General features: G+C 40.8%; 1 protein-coding gene across 1 annotated transcript; it reads right to left on the bottom strand.

The window, feature by feature from the left end:
* Positions 1–16,044: 16,044 nt before the first annotated feature.
* Positions 16,045–16,929, bottom strand: LOC104421272 (flavanone 7-O-glucoside 2''-O-beta-L-rhamnosyltransferase-like). The gene is made up of 2 exons (XM_039303379.1): positions 16,407–16,929; positions 16,045–16,162 (listed from the first exon to the last, which is right to left on the bottom strand). The coding sequence occupies exons 1-2, from the start codon at positions 16,905–16,907 to the stop codon at positions 16,151–16,153; spliced, it is 513 nt and encodes a 170-aa protein (XP_039159313.1). The 5' UTR covers positions 16,908–16,929; the 3' UTR covers positions 16,045–16,150.
* Positions 16,930–17,331: the final 402 nt, after the last annotated feature.

Genomic DNA, 17,331 nt, shown 5'->3' with positions numbered 1-17,331 from the left:
TTCATCTTCTTCAAGCTCATCTTGGGAAGTAGCATTCTCGACGCTTTCTTTATAGTCAGTCTCCTCACCAGTAGCACCAGCATCTGTAGGGCCTTCGGGTCTGTTTGAAACTTCCTCGGCTACTTGCAAAGCTGCAAACTTAGCTGTTAAAAAATCCCTTCGTTGTATTCTTGACTGTACAAGCTCCTCGTCGTCGTCATCACTTATAAAATTTTCAGCAGGCAACCCTCCATCATCATCATCAGTTGATTCAGCTACTTCCCAATCTAATCCAGAGATTGTGACATCACCTATGTCATCATCACTTTGGTGAACTACATCTCGCTTCTCTCATGTCCATCATATCTATCCCGCCCTCCTTCGACCCTAACGCGCACTACCTTGAATACCATCTCCTTCTTGTCCTACTCCGGCGCTCTCTCCATCATCATCTTCATCCTCACTTTCACTATTGTACTCAACAAATATTTTTACCTCTTCACCATGAAGATAATGGTATAGTGTTGGAGAAATCTCTCTAGAGTGTTTTGAAGCCGACAAAACGTTTCTATCCCCTAGTCCGGAAGCCGTGCACCTTGTACTTAGAGTCCGAAGACTTTCGATCACTAGACTCAAAGACACAAGACTCAAGACTCAAGACTCAAGACTATTCTCATTGACAGTTTCTAATCCAGTGACGAAGGCGATCCAGAGCTAAAGTGTTTGGTTAAGGATTTGGTGTTATCGATTGGAGAAGATCTCCTGGCTGGATTTGATACAACAGATTAATTATTCGAAATCAAGATCGTTTGAAGATCCGATGATTGACGAAATATTCTTGGAAGGTTCTATTCTTGGAAACCAAGATACTGATTATATGGGCGAACAGGATTGATGGGCTATCGACATGTTCCTTTAATAGCTCGAATGACCTTCTTAATTGATTCTCGTCCAACGGGAAGATTGGAAGAATTCCTTTGGTAAGTGCCAACGGGTATGATGGCATAAAGGAGTATAAAAAGAAGACGTTCCGTTATTCTAGTACGTGCTCGATAGAGAAATTCCAGTAGTCCGAAGCTCCCCGATTATTAGTCGATTCATATTGAGCGAAACTGTACACACAAAGAGAGTCTATACTTAGTGATACCTTGAGAGAGTGTGGTAGATCTTCTACACCAAGAAATCAAGGAAGAACAATGCTGTAATATCTCTTTGTTCATAGTAGAATCCAGCCAAGTGGGCTGGGGCACAAATGCGAAAGATTGGACGTAGGCTTGAAATAAGCCGAACCACTATAAATCTCGTGTTCAATTTTCTCTTCCCTACTCTCAGTCTTACTTTGATCGTTATTTGTTTATTGACGAGGAAAAATTGTCTCATTTCTATCAACTGTCTAGTATTGTGCGATTATCATTAGAAATTACTCGTTAACCTATTCACCCCCCTCTAGGTACTTATACTAGTCATATCAATTGGTATCAGAGCTCGTGTACTCACTTTATTTGAAGTGTTTTACTTTAGAGTAAAAGATCCATGGCTAGTATGCTAGCTCCAGGACTGGTGGAAGGTTAAAGCACTACCAGACCTCCTTACTTTGATGGAAAGGACTACAACATCTGGAAAAAAAAATGAAAGCATTTCTTCGATCAAAGGATCCTCTGGAATGGGACATAGTAGAAAAAGGAATCACTCCTAAAGTTGCATCCGTCTCAGAAAGAGGGAAAGAAACTGTTGAGACCAGCGGAATGTCTCAGGAAGAGATAATCAAGAGACAAACTCTTGACGCAAAAGCTATATATTCTTTATATTGTGCCTTGTCTCCTACTTTGAATATAATGAATATCTTCTTGTGTTACAGAAAAGAAGTCTGGGATAGGTTACATATCACCTATGAAGGAACCGATCGAGTAAAAGAGACCGAATCAACATCCTTCTCGGTCAATATGAAGCCTTCAAAATGAGACCTGGAGAATCTATAACGACATGTTTAGCCGTTTTACAGAAATTGTAAATGGTCTTGAAAATCAAGGACAACCAATTTCTGATCCCATGAAGGTAAACAAGTTCTTTGCGTGGACTCTCTAAGGATTGGAATCACATAAAGACTTCAATAAGAGAGATGCAAAGAATCATGCCACTATCTCATCGATGAGCTGGTTGGAACTCTTCGTCTTATGAAGTGGAACAAATTAACGAAGACGAAGATCCAAAAGGTAAGAAATCCATTGCATTAAAATCAAATGATGATTCTGATGCTACGTATTTCCGAAGATGATATGGACGATGAGGAGCTTGCTCTCATGATAAGAAAGATTCGAAAGCTGAATAGAAAATGAAGAAGATTCAACTCAAAGAAACAAAGCTTTCAAAGACAAATGACAAGTCTATTGATGATGATGAATCAAACAAAGATATTGTTTGCTTTGAATGTAAGAAAAAGGGACACATCGACCTAACCGTCCTCTTCTAAAGAAGAAGAAAGGAAAAGCTGAAAAGCCTCGAAAGGCTCTCAAAGCCGAAACACAGGAGTGATACGAGTGTGAAGGAAGTGATGATGAATATGCCAATTTATGTCGATGGCGCAATCGTACTCGGACTCAAACTCGAATCGGACTCGGACGGTGAATTTGAGGTAAGTAATTTTAAAATTCCTGTCAAGGTTTCTAAGTATATTGATGAGCTATGTTTTAGTCTTAAGACTTCTCTTAAAAGGATTTCCAAACTTAAAAAAGAAAAAGCTGTTCTAAAACAATGGGAAAATGTGTTGAAAGAAAGAGTTAAATATTTAGACATGAATGTTTCTACTCTTAAAGAAAGTGAATAAAATCTTTTGAAAGAAAATGCTCTTTTAAAAATTGACTCATCAAATATTTCAAAGAAATTTTCAATAGGGTCCGAGAAACTTGAAAAATTCGTTCAGCTCAAAGACCTTATTTCAATAAGTCTGGTTTAGGTATGACTCATGAAACTATTCCCTTGATTGATTTTCCTAAAGTAAAAGAAAGAATCAAGCAAAGACCCTCAAGAGAGGCCTACAAAAATCATTTCAAGAAGGTTTTTGTAAAGTCTGTAGGTAGAAATGCTCCAAGGTGTTCAAAATGCAATAGCCCGGATCACTTTGAAAAAGAATGTCCTATGGTTTGGAAACCTGTTAAGAAAACATGGGCTAATACTGTTTATCTTACTAACACCAATGGACCCAAGAAAATATGGGTACCAAAGAAAACTTGAGACTTTTTTTTTAAATGCAGGTCTCCATCAAGAAAAAGGTAAAGTGGTATCTCGGACAAAGGGATGCTCAAGACATATGACGGAGACTCAAATTGCTTTATAAAGCTCGTTCAAGTAAATGGTGGAAAAGTCTCATTTGGTGGAAACAAAGAAAGGAAGAATTGTGGGATTTGGAACTGTGAAAATTGGAAATCTCACAATAAGTAATGTTTCCTAGTAGAAGGACTCAATTACAATTTTCTCAAAGCATCGCCAACTATTACCGGTTTTAAGATCTTCTTTCAAGAAGGAATATGTTCGGAATCGAAAAGACTCTACTTAGTCTTTTATGGGTCGAAGGCATGGAAATATCTATCTTCGGATATGAAACCGGATGAATCTCAATGCTTAATTTCAATTCAAGACGAAGCAAGCTTGTGGCCCAGAAAGCTTGGTCACATCAATATGAAGCAGATAGCCAAAATCTCATCAAAGCAGCTTGTTCGTGGTCTACCCAATTTATCATACCAAAAGTCCGATCTATGCACTCCATGTATATTGGGAAAGGTGTAAGAAATTCATTTAAGCCAATAAATCATGTCTCTACTAATCATGTACTTTGCAATTTGCATATGGATCTCTTCGGACCAACCGTAACCCGAGCATTGGAGGTAAGAAATATTGCCTAGTAATCGTGGACGATTACTCCCGATTTACTTGGGTATATTTCCTTGCAAGTAAGTTTGAAACCTTCTCGTATTTTGAAAAATTTGCTAAAAAGTTCAAAATGAAAAAGGATATGTTATTTCAAGTATAAGAACAGACCATGGAGGTGAATTTGAAAATCAAGATTTTACAAAATTTTGTGATGAATCGGCTTCAAGCATGTGTTCTCCTCTCCATACACTCCTCAGCAAAATGGAGTTGTGGAAAGAAAGAATAGATCTCTTCAAGAAATGGCTAGAACTCTTCTAATTGAAAGTAAGATTTCTTCACAATTTTGGGCTGAAGCCGTTTCAACAAATGCTATATCATAAATAGTCTTTTTAAGACCTATTCTAGAAAAAACCCCTTATGAGTTATTCAAAGGTAAGAAACCTATTGTTTTGTACTTTCATGTGTTCGGTTGCAAATGCTTTATATTGAAAAATGCAAAAGATCGAGTTGGTAAGTTTGAAGAAAGATCGATGAAGGCATCTTCCTTGGATATTCTACATCAAGCAAAGCCTACGAGTCTATAACAAGAAGAGTCAATCGGTGGAGGAATAAATGAATGTCAAATTTCAAGATTCAATGCAAAATGAATCCAGTCAGACTCAACATGATGAATTTGAACCTGCTCCAGACTCTTCAAAGCTTACATCTCAAGAAGCATCTCAGACTCTGGAAGACTAGCATCAAGTTGTTCATGAAGATTCAAGTAAAGAAAGAGATCATCAATCAGAAAAATCAACCAGTAACTGGAAGCATAAGTCCAGTCATCCCAAAGATCTCATTATTGGCGAAATTAATGAAGGAATTTGCACCAGATCTAAAAGGCGTGAAGAGTCTAGTGCTGTGGCACTTGTTTCTGAAATAGAACCCAAAAGCATAGAAGAAGATTTATCAGATGAAAGCTGGATTGAAGCTATGCAAGAAGAGCTCAGGCAATTCAGCATCAATGATGTTTGGGAATTGACTCCTAAACCAAAAGGTAAATCATATTGGAGCTAAATGGGTTTTCAGAACAAGATGAACGAAAGGAAAAGTCGTAAGAAACAAAGCAAGACTCGTGGCCAAGGGATATACGCAAGAAGAAGGGATAGACTATGATGAGACCTACGCTCCAGCAGCAAGGTTAGAAGCTATTCGATTATTGCTTGCTTTTGCTTGTTATAAAAATTTCAGGTTATTCCAAATGGACGTCAAAAGTGCTTTCCTGAATGGATTTATCCATGAGGAAGTTTATGTGGAACAACCACCGTGGTTTGAAGACCTAAAGAAACCACTCGCTTCGGACCGAAAAAGGCCTTGTATGGTTTAAAGCAAGCACCTCGAGCTTGGTACGACTGCACTAAGTAAGTTTTTAATACAGAATGGTTTTGTCAAAGGTAAAGTAGATACTACTCTATTTATCAAAAAGGAAAACAAAAGCTTTTTACTTGTTCAAATATATGTGGATGATATTATTTTTGGATCCTCTAATGAAAGTTTGTGCAAAAAATTCTCTAAGTCTATGCAGGATGAGTTTGAAATGAGTATGATGGGAGAGCTAACCTTCTTTCTTGGACTTCAAGTAAAACAATTGAAGGAAGGAACTTTTATTCATCAAGAAAAATATGCTAATGATCTTGTCAAAAGGTTTGGACTGGAAAAGTGCAAAAAGACCGACATACCAATGTCAAGTTCTTTGAAGATAGACAAAGATGAAGAAGGGAAGAAAGTTGATCAAAAGCTGTACAAGAGTATCATCGGTTCACTTCTTTATCTTACCGCCTCTAGACGACATTTTGTTGTGTGTGCATCTGTGCTAGGTTTCAATCGGACCCTAGAGAATCTCATCTCGTCTTTGTGAAACGGATTATTAAATACATTGCTTCATCTTCAAGTATCGGTCTTTGGTATCCTAAGAAGAGAGACTTTAATCTTCTTGGATATTCAGACGCAGATCTAGCCGGTTGCAGAGTTGATAGAAAGAGCACATCGGGAACTTGCCAATTGCTTGGGAACAGGACGGTGTCTTGGTTTTCAAGGAAACAAAACACTCGTGGCTCTCTCTACAACGAAGCCCAGTATGTAGCTCTTGGAAGTTGTTGTTTGCAAATTCTCGTGGATAAAACAACAAATACAAGACTTTGGAATTGAAGACTCATGCACCGAGATTAGATGTGACAAAGACCAGCGCAATCAATCTTACTAAAAATCCAATCATTCACTCAAGGGAAAAGCATATAGTTTCATTAGAGATCATGTTCAAAATGGAGAAATCTCGATCCAATTTGTTGAGTCAAAGAGCCAACTAGCGGATATATTCACAAAGCCTTTGGAGAAGAATCAATTTGATATCATCCGTTCTAGACTCAACATTTTGAAGCTTGAGGAAATCAAAGTCTAGAGACTCTCAGACTCTCAGACTCAATCATTCACGACCATAGACTATAAGTTGTTTTAATATTCAATCTCGAAAAGGTACGATCTTTCGTTCAGTTATATTTGATTTATCTTTAATTTCCGAGAAAAACATAATCTTGTCTTTTCAAAAAGATAACCTCTATTAAAAAGGCAGTTATCGTTTTTAAAAAGGGACGACTATTCACTTTCCTTTATGTCGATTGGTTTTTTCCTTTCTTTAACTGGGTTATATACAGTAAGTTGTCTTCTTCGCTTAACTCCAAAACCCTAAAAAGGCATTCTCCTCCCAATCCTGTCTCGATTTCGTGTTCATCTTTGAGAAAGTTGTCATCTTTTCTTGGGAAAGCGAGTCAAGGAATCTTTCAACGACAAGAAACGATGTCTTCTTCTAGAAGGTCTTCAAGAATCGCAAGCAGGGGACCACAGAGAATGAGGGAGGGTCCTACCCATTTCGATCTCACCGAGGAAGAAGAGTTACCGAGACAACAACAGAGCCCGATTCACTCTCGGCCACGTCAATCTCCATTATCTACCCCACAGAGTGTGGATCAACTACCACAGGAAAAAATAATCGAGGAAGCAGACCTTGTAAGAGTCCAAAAACCCTATTTTATTTATAAGCTCTATCGTGCTTTGAAAAGCATAGGTACACCACTGAACTATGTGGATGCCTTCCTTAAAGACAAAGGGTATAAAAATGAGTATATCTTTTTGCGACGGATGGAGGATTTGGGAATTGCTTCCAAAGGAAAGGCCGAGGAAGCACTTGCGAACATTCCAAGTGACCCTCGTGTAGGGGGATTTAATCCAACTGACGGGAATGACGATGATAAACTGTTTAGAGAATTCTAACCCAGGATGGGTGTTGCTGCGAAAGTGAAGGGAAAAAGAACGGAGTTGTTCAAATCAAAGGAACAGGAGGATTTGTTCTTCAAATTGTTGAAACGGGGGGTAATAAACCCCGGGAGAGCGTTGATTTTGATTTTCTGGATGCCATCAATGTGAACTTAAAGGAGAAGTTCAATCTGCTTCAACTAGAGCAATTTTGCTCGACACCACGACGGCTATGCACAATTGACAGCATATTTCTATTCAAATCTCAGCTTTTAGATGCGAATAGAATATCCTTGATGTTCGAGACCAAGACTATGAGGTAGATGTGGACATGTTGGCGGACATAATTGGAGTTGAAAGAGAATGATATCAACCGATCAAGGTTTCAATCGCTCGTACCACACTGGAACTTGTCAAAGACAGGAGGACAGAAGGAAGAGTTACCTACACAAGAATGCATGCCATCAACATCTTACCGCACAAAATCGTGATCAACTGTCTCGAGGCCAAAATCAACATCCAAGACGGACGTGTCTAATTCGAGGCGAAATTGATGTACGCGATCAATTCGGGAAGAAGTTCTCTTTCCTCACAACATTCTCTTCCACATGTACGAGCAATGGTGAAGGATAAGGGCCGCTTGCCTTACTCGGAGTCTTGTGACTAAGATCTTCGAGACACTTGAACATTGAACCTCCACATACTCTTTGTGTTTGACCATGCGACAAAATGGTGGTGGGTTTGAAAATGCCGACAAAAATGCGTCCGAAAGAGCTTGATAAGGCAATGGAGAAGTTCAAAGTGAAAACTCCAGTTAAATCTCATCCAGTCTCTTCAAGTCGAAAGGAAAGGGAAGGAGCCCATGGGTGCTCCATCCAAAAAGAAAAGAGCTCTAATCTTAGAGGATGAAGATGAAGAGGATGAACTCACTATCTCTGCCTTGGCATTGAAAAGACTCGTCGTTCTCGTATCCGAATCAATGGAACGACAGGAGAAAAGAAAAGAAAGCGAGGAACAAGAACAGAGAGAAGCAGAGGAGAAAGAAGAGAAAGAAAAAGAAGAAGAGGAGAAAGAAGTTGAAGAAGAAGAAGAAGCAGTCAAAGAAAAGTCTGCAGATGAAGCTGGAGAGAAAGGCAATCAAGATTCTACTGAGCATGACCATCACTATTCCCCAAATGAGGCCTTAGAAACAGGGGGAGATGACGAGCAAGGAAGGACTACACCATATCCCGATCACAAGTGAAGGTGTGAGTCGCCGCAAGCAAATCCGGAAGATATTCAAGCTTCTCAAATGCCTGAGGAAGGACATGACACCTCAACGCCAAATTTACGCGATTACACCAAAGTTCCATCGTCTGCTTTTACTCCATCTGATAGAGCAAATGCCAGCACGCATACGGACAATACCGCAGATTTTCGTCGTATCCTTGATCTTCTTTTGGCAATGCAGGGTCAAATATATGCTTTGGAATGTGAACTTCAAGTCCTGAAGAATTCTGGACAAGCGTCTTCTGTTACCCTGTCGGATCAAATGCAAGACCTCGCTCATCAAATTCAAGCAAATGCCAAAGGAGTAGAGGTGGCACGTCTGGACGGAAGACTTGAAGAGGCCGGAAGGCGTCGTACGATTGATGGGAGATTTCCAGTTGTGCGCGTTCCCAAGCTGCTGCAGACTTGACTCTTTCTCACCTTTTAATGATGACAAAAAGGGGAGAATTGCCACTTTGAACCGAACTAAACTTTGATTTTGAATCTGTCTTTAATTTCAGTTTGTTTGGATATTTATTTTTGAGTATGACTTGGGTGTGGTGGACTTGGTGAATTTGACTGACTTGAGTACTGACTTGAGTGTGTGGATTTGAAATTGACTGTTGCATTATTTATATCAAGTGTTATTGTATGGCTTTACTCATGAAAGACTAACCTATTTTCTGTGGATGCAGAGTCTAGTTGAGTTATTAATCTTTATGAGATATCCATGCTGCTTGAGTAATGTTTTTGCAGGTCAAAGTTGTTCAAATCTATAGAAAGTTTTGTCACCATCAAAAAGGGAGAGATTGTTGGAGAAATCTCTCTAGAGTGTTTTGAAGCGACAAAAACGTTTCTATCGCCTAGTCCGGAAGCCGTGCGACCCTTGTACTTAGAGTCTCGAAGACTTTCAGATCACCGAGACTCAAGCACACAAGACTCAAGACTCAAGACTATTCTCATTGACAGTTTCTAATCTAGTGACGAAGGCGATCCAGAACTAAAGTGTTTGGTTAAGGATTTTGTCTTATCAACTGGAGAAGATCTCCTGGCTGGATTTGATACAACGGATTAATTATTCGAAATCAAGATCGTTTGAAGATCCGATGATTGACGAAATATTCTTGGAATGTTCTATTCTTGGAAACCAAGATCCTGATTGTATGGGCAAACAGGATTGATGGGCTATCGACATGTTCCTTTAATAGCTCGAATGACCTTCTTAATTGATTCTATCCAACGGGAAGATTGGAAGAATTCCTTTGGTAAGTGCCAACGGGTATGATGGCATAAAGGAGTATAAAAGAAGACGTTCCCAGTTATTTTAGTACGTGCTCGATAGAGAAATTCCAGTCCAAGCTCCCGATTATTAGTCGATTCATATTGAGCGAAACTGTACACACAAAGAGAGTCTATACTTAGAGATACATTGAGAGAGTGTGGTAGATCTTCTACACCAAGAAATCAAGGGAGAACAAAGTCTGTAATATCTCTTTGTTCATAGTGGAATCCAACCGGTGGTTGTCGGTGCGAGAAGAGTGGACGTAGGCTTGAAATAAGCGAACCACTATAAATCTCGTGTTCAATTTTCTCTTCCCTACTCTCATTACTTTGATCGTTGTTTGTTTATTGACGAGGAAACATTGTCTCATTTCTATCAACTGTCTAGTATTGTGCGATTATCATTAGAAATTACTCGTTATACCTATTCACCCCCCTCTAGGTACTTATACTAGTCATCTCATATAGAACATCCCTAAGACCATTATCATCTTCTAAGCATCTCAAACCCTCTCGTAAGTCTTTCCCAAGGATACAATACAGCAAAAACGAACTTTACAAGGCAAATAAGTATTTATATCCCTAAGAAATCCTATATAAGATGCATTCTTTATATCCACAAAGATGGTGCCCTCATTTCCACCCTCATACTCCCACTCATCCTCCCCAATCACAAATTCCCCATTGTAGCAAACTATAACAAAGACATAATCCTTCTCATGCGCCATTACCGCACCAAGAACAAGAAAAATAATCATTAGTTTTGGGACCACTAGACAATTGCACATGGGAGTCCCCTACTCTCATGGACTTTAGTAAATAGAGGTCCCCACACTAACAATATGCCCCTACATGACAGCCAAAAAAGCCAAAAAAGAGGTCGGCACTTTAATTATTTGTCTTCCCTTCCCTTAAAATATTAACCAAAAACAGAGGTCCCCACATAGCAATCACAGCCCAAGCATGTCTACTGCACTAAACGTGCGATGTGAGAGAATGTACATTAACTTAAGCAAATCAAAGCATAGCATACTCTGACATCAACTTAATCAAATCACAACAGGATTATGTTCTTATTCAGGATTTTGGTTTGATAAACATACCCTATACAGCAATCACATCAGGGTTTTGGATTGATAAACATACCCTATACAAAGAATCACAACAAGGTGGTTCAAGGACATACCCTATACAGCCTCACAAACAGGGTGGTTCAAGGACATACCCTATATACTCTCACAAGCAGGGTGGTTCAAGAACTTAGTTTTTTTTCTCAGAATGGAATTAGTCACATGCTTTACTAGGATGCTCTTAAGGAGATGCATAGACAGTTAACAATCACATACTCTGACATTGGCTTGTGAGAGTGCTAGTATGAACAAAATAAAGGAGTTAAGGAAGAGAATAAGAACACGAGATTTATAGTGGTTCGGCTTAATCCAAGCCTACGTCCACTCTCCCACGATAACAGCCTTCTTGGCTGGATTCCACTATGCAATCAACAAGAGATTACAACTTCGAGTGCAAACACTTAGTAGTAGATCACACTATCTCACTAAGTCACTCTCTTGGTATTTCTCACGATTACAAACGATTAAGCTCTCAAGAGACAAGTATATGATCTAAAGTCGCTTAGACTTTGGAATTATAAATTCTACGCTCCGTCTCTTACTTGCTCATCGGTCCATGATCTCCTTAAATACTCCTCCACTTCCAAACTACCCGTTGGACAGCATCCCGAGAATCGTCTTCCAATATACCCATTGGACAGCTCGTATCTTAAAGATTTGGTAGCCGTTGAGTGACAAAGGTAAAATCCCAAATTGATTCCGATCGCCCATACAAACGAAATCTTGGTTTCCATAAGTAAAGCTTCTTCGTATAAAAAGTTCTTGTCTTCAACATCCAATTGTCAATCAATTAGATTGAATCAATCAAATCAATCTTGATGTGGAATCCAAACCGTATCACTAGCCGTTGTATGATTGGGCTTGAGTTACGATTCATTGAATCTGATGTAAAGTCCGAGTCTCAGACTTTACAATCGAGTCTCTAGACTTTACAATCTGAGTCTTTAGACTTTACAATCTGATTCAGCTTCAGCATAGAGTCCGTCTTCTCGGTTCATCATTCACGTTCGAGTCTGGAATTTGTCGAGTGAACAGGACTGATGTAGAATGGACTTTGATACTAAAGTCCTGCAGTCTTCAGACTTTGAGTCTTGAGTCTAGCGGTCTTGGACTTTGAGTCTTGAGTCTAGCGTCTTCACTTTGAGTCTCGAGCCCGTCTTGGGGACTTTGATAATATCCTTTACATGTTCTAACATCTGCATGGCCTATTACTCAACCATCAAATATGTTAGTAGCCTTTGATTTATTTTGTCATCTTCAAAACATCATAAGGGATTTCCCTAACAATCTCCCCTTTTGATGATGACAAAACAATCTCTGAATATGCAGATTTGTAAACATGCTTTTATTAATTTAAATCAAAGGATATCGAAGATAGAAAATAATTGCAGCTCAATATTATGCAATAAATAATATCAACCAATCAGCACATATGCATATTCATATCTTCTCCCCTTTTTGTCATAATCAAAAAGTGATAATGGATTCACGTAGAGAATGATAACAAATATCTTGCATGAATCACAATTTCCACAAATCGGCTTTTATAAAGTAAATCGAATATTGAAGATATGCAACATAGCTCACTTCGATTATATCAGCAAATATCCAATAAAAATCACGGATGCATCATAAAATTCACGTACCATTTTTGTCATAATAAAATGATAATATCAATAAGAGATTTGTTAATGACAAAAGGTAATAAGAGATGCACTAACCGGATTTTGTAGAATAAATTCTGACACAATTACCTTTCCTTCCATCCATAATAAGATCACGATCAATCAAAAAGATTTTTCCATAATTGATCAAAGCTCCCCCTCAATTTGTTGCCTTTTTGAGATGATCACGATTCTTTTCCTTTTCTTTTGGATTTGCTTTCTCCCCTTGATTTCCTCATCGAATTCGAGTCTGGTTCCGAATAAGACTCGTTTCTGAGTCCGTGTCTGAGTGAGACTCGAGTTCCCGAATGTGCCATCAAGCATAGATTTCTTTGCTCATCATCTTCTTTCATGATTCTTTTCTGGCCATTATGCTTGTATTGACTTCTTCCACTGAATTTCCTTTATTTTCTACTCAGCTTTTGAATTTCTCGACCATAAAGGCAAATTCTTCATCGTCCATGTCATTTTCTGAGTCTGCTTTCATCAAAACAGCATTAGATATTAAAGCAATGGACTTCTTACCTTCGGGATCTTCATCGTTAAGTTGCTCCACTTCATAGGATTGAAGAGTGCCGATCAATTCATCAACGGTGAGTGGCATAATCCTTTGAGTCTCCCGATTGAGGTCTTGACATGGTTCCACCTTTTGAGAGACCTCGCAAGAGTTTGTTGACCTTCATTGGGAAGAAGTAGGATGACCTTGACATGCCAAACCGTTTACAATTTCTGTAAAACGATTAAACATATCTCCAATTGACTCTCCTTGCTTCATCTTGAAGGATTCATATTTGCCGAGCAAGAAGTTTACTTTTGTCTCTTTTACACGATCGGTCCCTTCATATGTAACATGAAGTTTATCCCAAACTTCTTTTGCTGTTTCATGAAGAGATTCTGTTATATTCAGTAGGAGACAAAGCGCAATATAAAGAATAAATTGCTTTCGCATCAAGCGCTTCTTTTTGGACATCTCCATCCGAGACATAGGAGCGATGGGGTTGATTCCTCTTTCCACAACATCCCATTGTAAGAGATCTCTGGATCTTAGGAATGCTTTCATTTTGTTCTTCCACACGTCGTATTCCTTTCCATCAAAATATGGTGGCCTTGTGTTGCTTTGCCCTTCCATAAGTCTCGGTGCCAACATACTAGCCATAAAGAATCTTTAGCTCAAAAGTAAAAACACTTTTATAAACCGAGCACTTGGCTCGATACCACCGAGTGCTAGTATGAACAAAATAAAGGAGTTAAGGAAGAGAATAAGAACACGAGATTTATAGTGGTTCGGCTTAATCCAAGCCTACGTCCACTCTCCCACGATAACAGCCTTCTTGGCTGGATTCCACTATGCAATCAACAAGAGATTACAACTTCAAGTGCAAACACTTAGTAGTAGATCACACTATCTCACTAAGTCACTCTCTTGGTATTTCTCTCACGATTACAAACGATTAAGCTCTCAAGAGACAAGTATATGATCTAAAGTCGCTTAGACTTTGGAATTATAAATTCTACGCTCCGTCTCTTACTTGCTCATCGGTCCATGATCTCCTTAAATACTCCTCCACTTCCAAACTACCCGTTGGACAGCATCCCGAGAATCGTCTTCCAATATACCCATTGGACAGCTCTGTATCTTAGAAGATTTGGTAGCCGTTGAGTGACAAAGGTAAAATCCCAAATTGATTCCGACGCCCATACAAACGAAATCTTGGTTTCCATAAGTAAAGCTTCTTCGTATAGAAAGTTCTTGTCTTCAACATCCAATTGTCAATCAATTAGATTGAATCAATCAAATCAATCTTGATGTGGAATCCAAACCAGATCACTAGCCGTTGTATGATTGGGCTTGAGTTACGATTCATTGAATCTGGATGTAAAGTCTGAGTCTGTAGACTTTACAATCTGAGTCTCTAGACTTTACAATCTGAGTCTTTAGACTTTACAATCTGATTCAGCTTCAGCATAGAGTCTGTCTTCTGGTTCATCATTCACGTTCAGTCTGGAATTTGTCAGAGTGAACAGACTTCTGATGTAGAACAGACTTTGATACTAAAGTCTGGCGGTCTTCAGACTTTGAGTCTTGAGTCTAGCAGCCTTCTCAGACTTTGAGTCTCGAGCCCTTGCATCTTCGAGACTTTGATAATATCCTTTACATGTTCTAACATCTGCATGGCCTATTACTCAACCATCAAATATGTTAGTAGCCTTTGATTTATTTTGTCATCTTCAAAACATCATAAGGGATTTCCCTAACAGCTTGAAAGACAAATTCACCAAAATAATGAGAAATCTGGTCTCTTTGTGTAATGTCAGCAAGTTTCAGTTGAAGTATATCAACACAAATTCCATTGGAGCTGTAATAAAATAATCGAGCCCTAATTAAATAATCGAGTGGAGCCCTAATTAAATAATCGAGCCCTAATTTCATCACAGCGGAGGGGGAGAAGGGGCCAAACCTGGATGACCGACAATTGTGAGCGGTGATGACGACCAAGGATGGTGAGCGGTGAGCGGCGATGACGACCAACTATGGCGACTGACGACGGCGACCGATGACCAACTTTAGGCGTGAACGGCGACAGAGAGAAAGGCCTGTGATCTACTGTGAACGCGGACGGCGAGGAACGGCGTTTAGGTCAGCCAACCCTAATTAAATAATCGAGCCCTAATTTCATCACGGGGGGGGAGAAGGGTCGAACACGGGACGAGCGACGATGGTGAGCGGTGACGATGACCAACGATGGTAAGCGGTGAGTGGCAACGGCAACCAACAGCGGCGACTAACGACGGCGACCGATGACCAGCTCCGGGGGCGTGAACGGCGACGGAGAGAAGGGCCTCGAGATCGATCACAACGCGGATGGGGAGGAACGGCGGTTAGGTCATCGCACAATGTGGATGGACAACGTCGTTTTTGTCGTCCACGTCGGCTTTTAAAAAAAAAACATTTGCCACATCAAAAAGAAGTCGCCGAAAATCGCCGGAAAATGCCACGTATGCAATTTGACCGGATTTTGGCCGGATTGGCACTCAAGTGATCACTTTTGCTCCGATTTTGGCACTTAAGTGTACCTTTCGTAAGTTATGGCACTTAAGTGTCCCTTTGGACAAAGTTAAGGCACTTGAGGGGTCCGCACGTCGTAGCTAGTTAGCTCACATCTATGTATTCGACAGCTTCTTTGTTTTTTGTTTTTGGTTTTGACCATGGAAATCAATGAGTTTGGAAAGATCAAGAACCATATCAGATTCGTGAAACCTCATCTGAAATGCATCGATTCCTCCTTTTATTTATGCCTCCAACTGCATGAATTATGCCAGCAATTAGCAATTCCAAATCTTGGTCCACCATGTCAAGTCACAGTTTTGCCAAGATTAAAAGTCGTTCTGTTTTCCAAAAAGTTGTTCCAGTTTCTTCATCACCGCGCTCGTCTCTTCCTCTTGCCTCTCCCTTATCCTCGCACTCAGTTCCTTGGCCCTTTCCGGACTTGCTCCTTCTTCTTGAATCACCACTTGCTTGATCACTTTTGCCACCTCCTCCTCTTGAACCTGCTGTCTTCTCTCGGACCTCCATGCCAACCCCAAGATCTGCCACCAGTTTGGCGTTTAAGGGCTGATCGAGGTGCATCGGCATGGCTATGATGGGTATGCCAAAGACTATTGCCTCCAATGTTGAGCCCCAACCGCAGTGACTTACAAACCCACCTGTTGTATCACCAAGTAAGGTGTCAAAATATTGAATAAATGTAAAAAAAAAAAAAAAAAAAAAAAAAAGGAAAATAAACGTGGATGACAGCACAAACAATATCGAATCATTATACAAAATACGTGACACTGACACTTCTTGTTTGGACGTTTGAGTAAGACCTCCTTTTTCTAAGTGCCGACTTGCAATTTGACAAGTAGGTTTTGGAAAGCTCTAGCATTAGCTTTGTTGGCACGAACACACCTGTGCTCGGGTGCATGAGGATCTTGGCCTGAGGAGTTCATCCGCGGACCACCATGCCTCTGTCCTTGGTCCTCTCCAGAACCCTTCAGGCAAAGCTTCAACACTCACCCTCTCCCCGTCTCCTCCTGATAACCTCACCACCCACACGAACCCCGCTTCTTCGCTCGCCAGCTCCAGCCCATGTGCCACCTCCTCCATCTCCTCCTTCGATAGGAAGCACACGCTCCTGAACGACACGAACACCACCGAGCCGCTCTCTCTCTCCTCCAGCCACCTCATTATCTCCCCTTCATCATCTCTGGCATCGCCTCCTGCCGATTCTTGAATCAGAGGCCCGACAGCGATGACCTCCTTGCCAACAAGCTCGGCGAGGTAGTCCACGTACTTGCCCTCGATCTCTCTGCATGTCTTGATCAGGATCGCGCCCTCGGACCTCCTGATACTCTCTAAGAGCCGGTCCATGTCCTTCGTGCCATTGGCCTTGTTGTGTACGAACTGCATGATCTTATCGCTCTCGCTCCTCTCGACCCTCAGCGGTGAGAAGGGGTACTTTCAGTCTGGGTCCATGCTGTGGAGGGTTAGAATGACACCGCCGCTGCACTGAGGGCAAGAAGAGGGACGCCACCCCGGGAGCCCCATTCGCGAGCTGCTTTCAGGTCCCAGGGCTGGAGGAAGTCGTAGATGACCGAGTCGGGTTTGAGAGCATCGATGAGGTCGGAGAAGGCCGGGCCAGCAGTGTCAAAGGCAGATTTGAGGGAGGGCATGAGGTGGGGAGGGAGGTGGCGGGTGGTGTGGAAGCAGGGAGGGAGGGCATCAAGTGGAGGGGCGGCGGCGGGAGGTGGAGCTCAACAAGCCGGATCGAAGGGGAGAGATGGGGAGGGAGGAGAGGTTGACGGGGGTGGAGCAGAAGAAGATGAGGAAGGGG

Source organism: Eucalyptus grandis, chromosome 10, assembly GCF_016545825.1.
Source record: "Eucalyptus grandis isolate ANBG69807.140 chromosome 10, ASM1654582v1, whole genome shotgun sequence".
Taxonomy (NCBI): Eukaryota; Viridiplantae; Streptophyta; class Magnoliopsida; order Myrtales; family Myrtaceae; genus Eucalyptus; species Eucalyptus grandis.
This window is presented reverse-complemented; position numbering and strand designations above follow the sequence as displayed.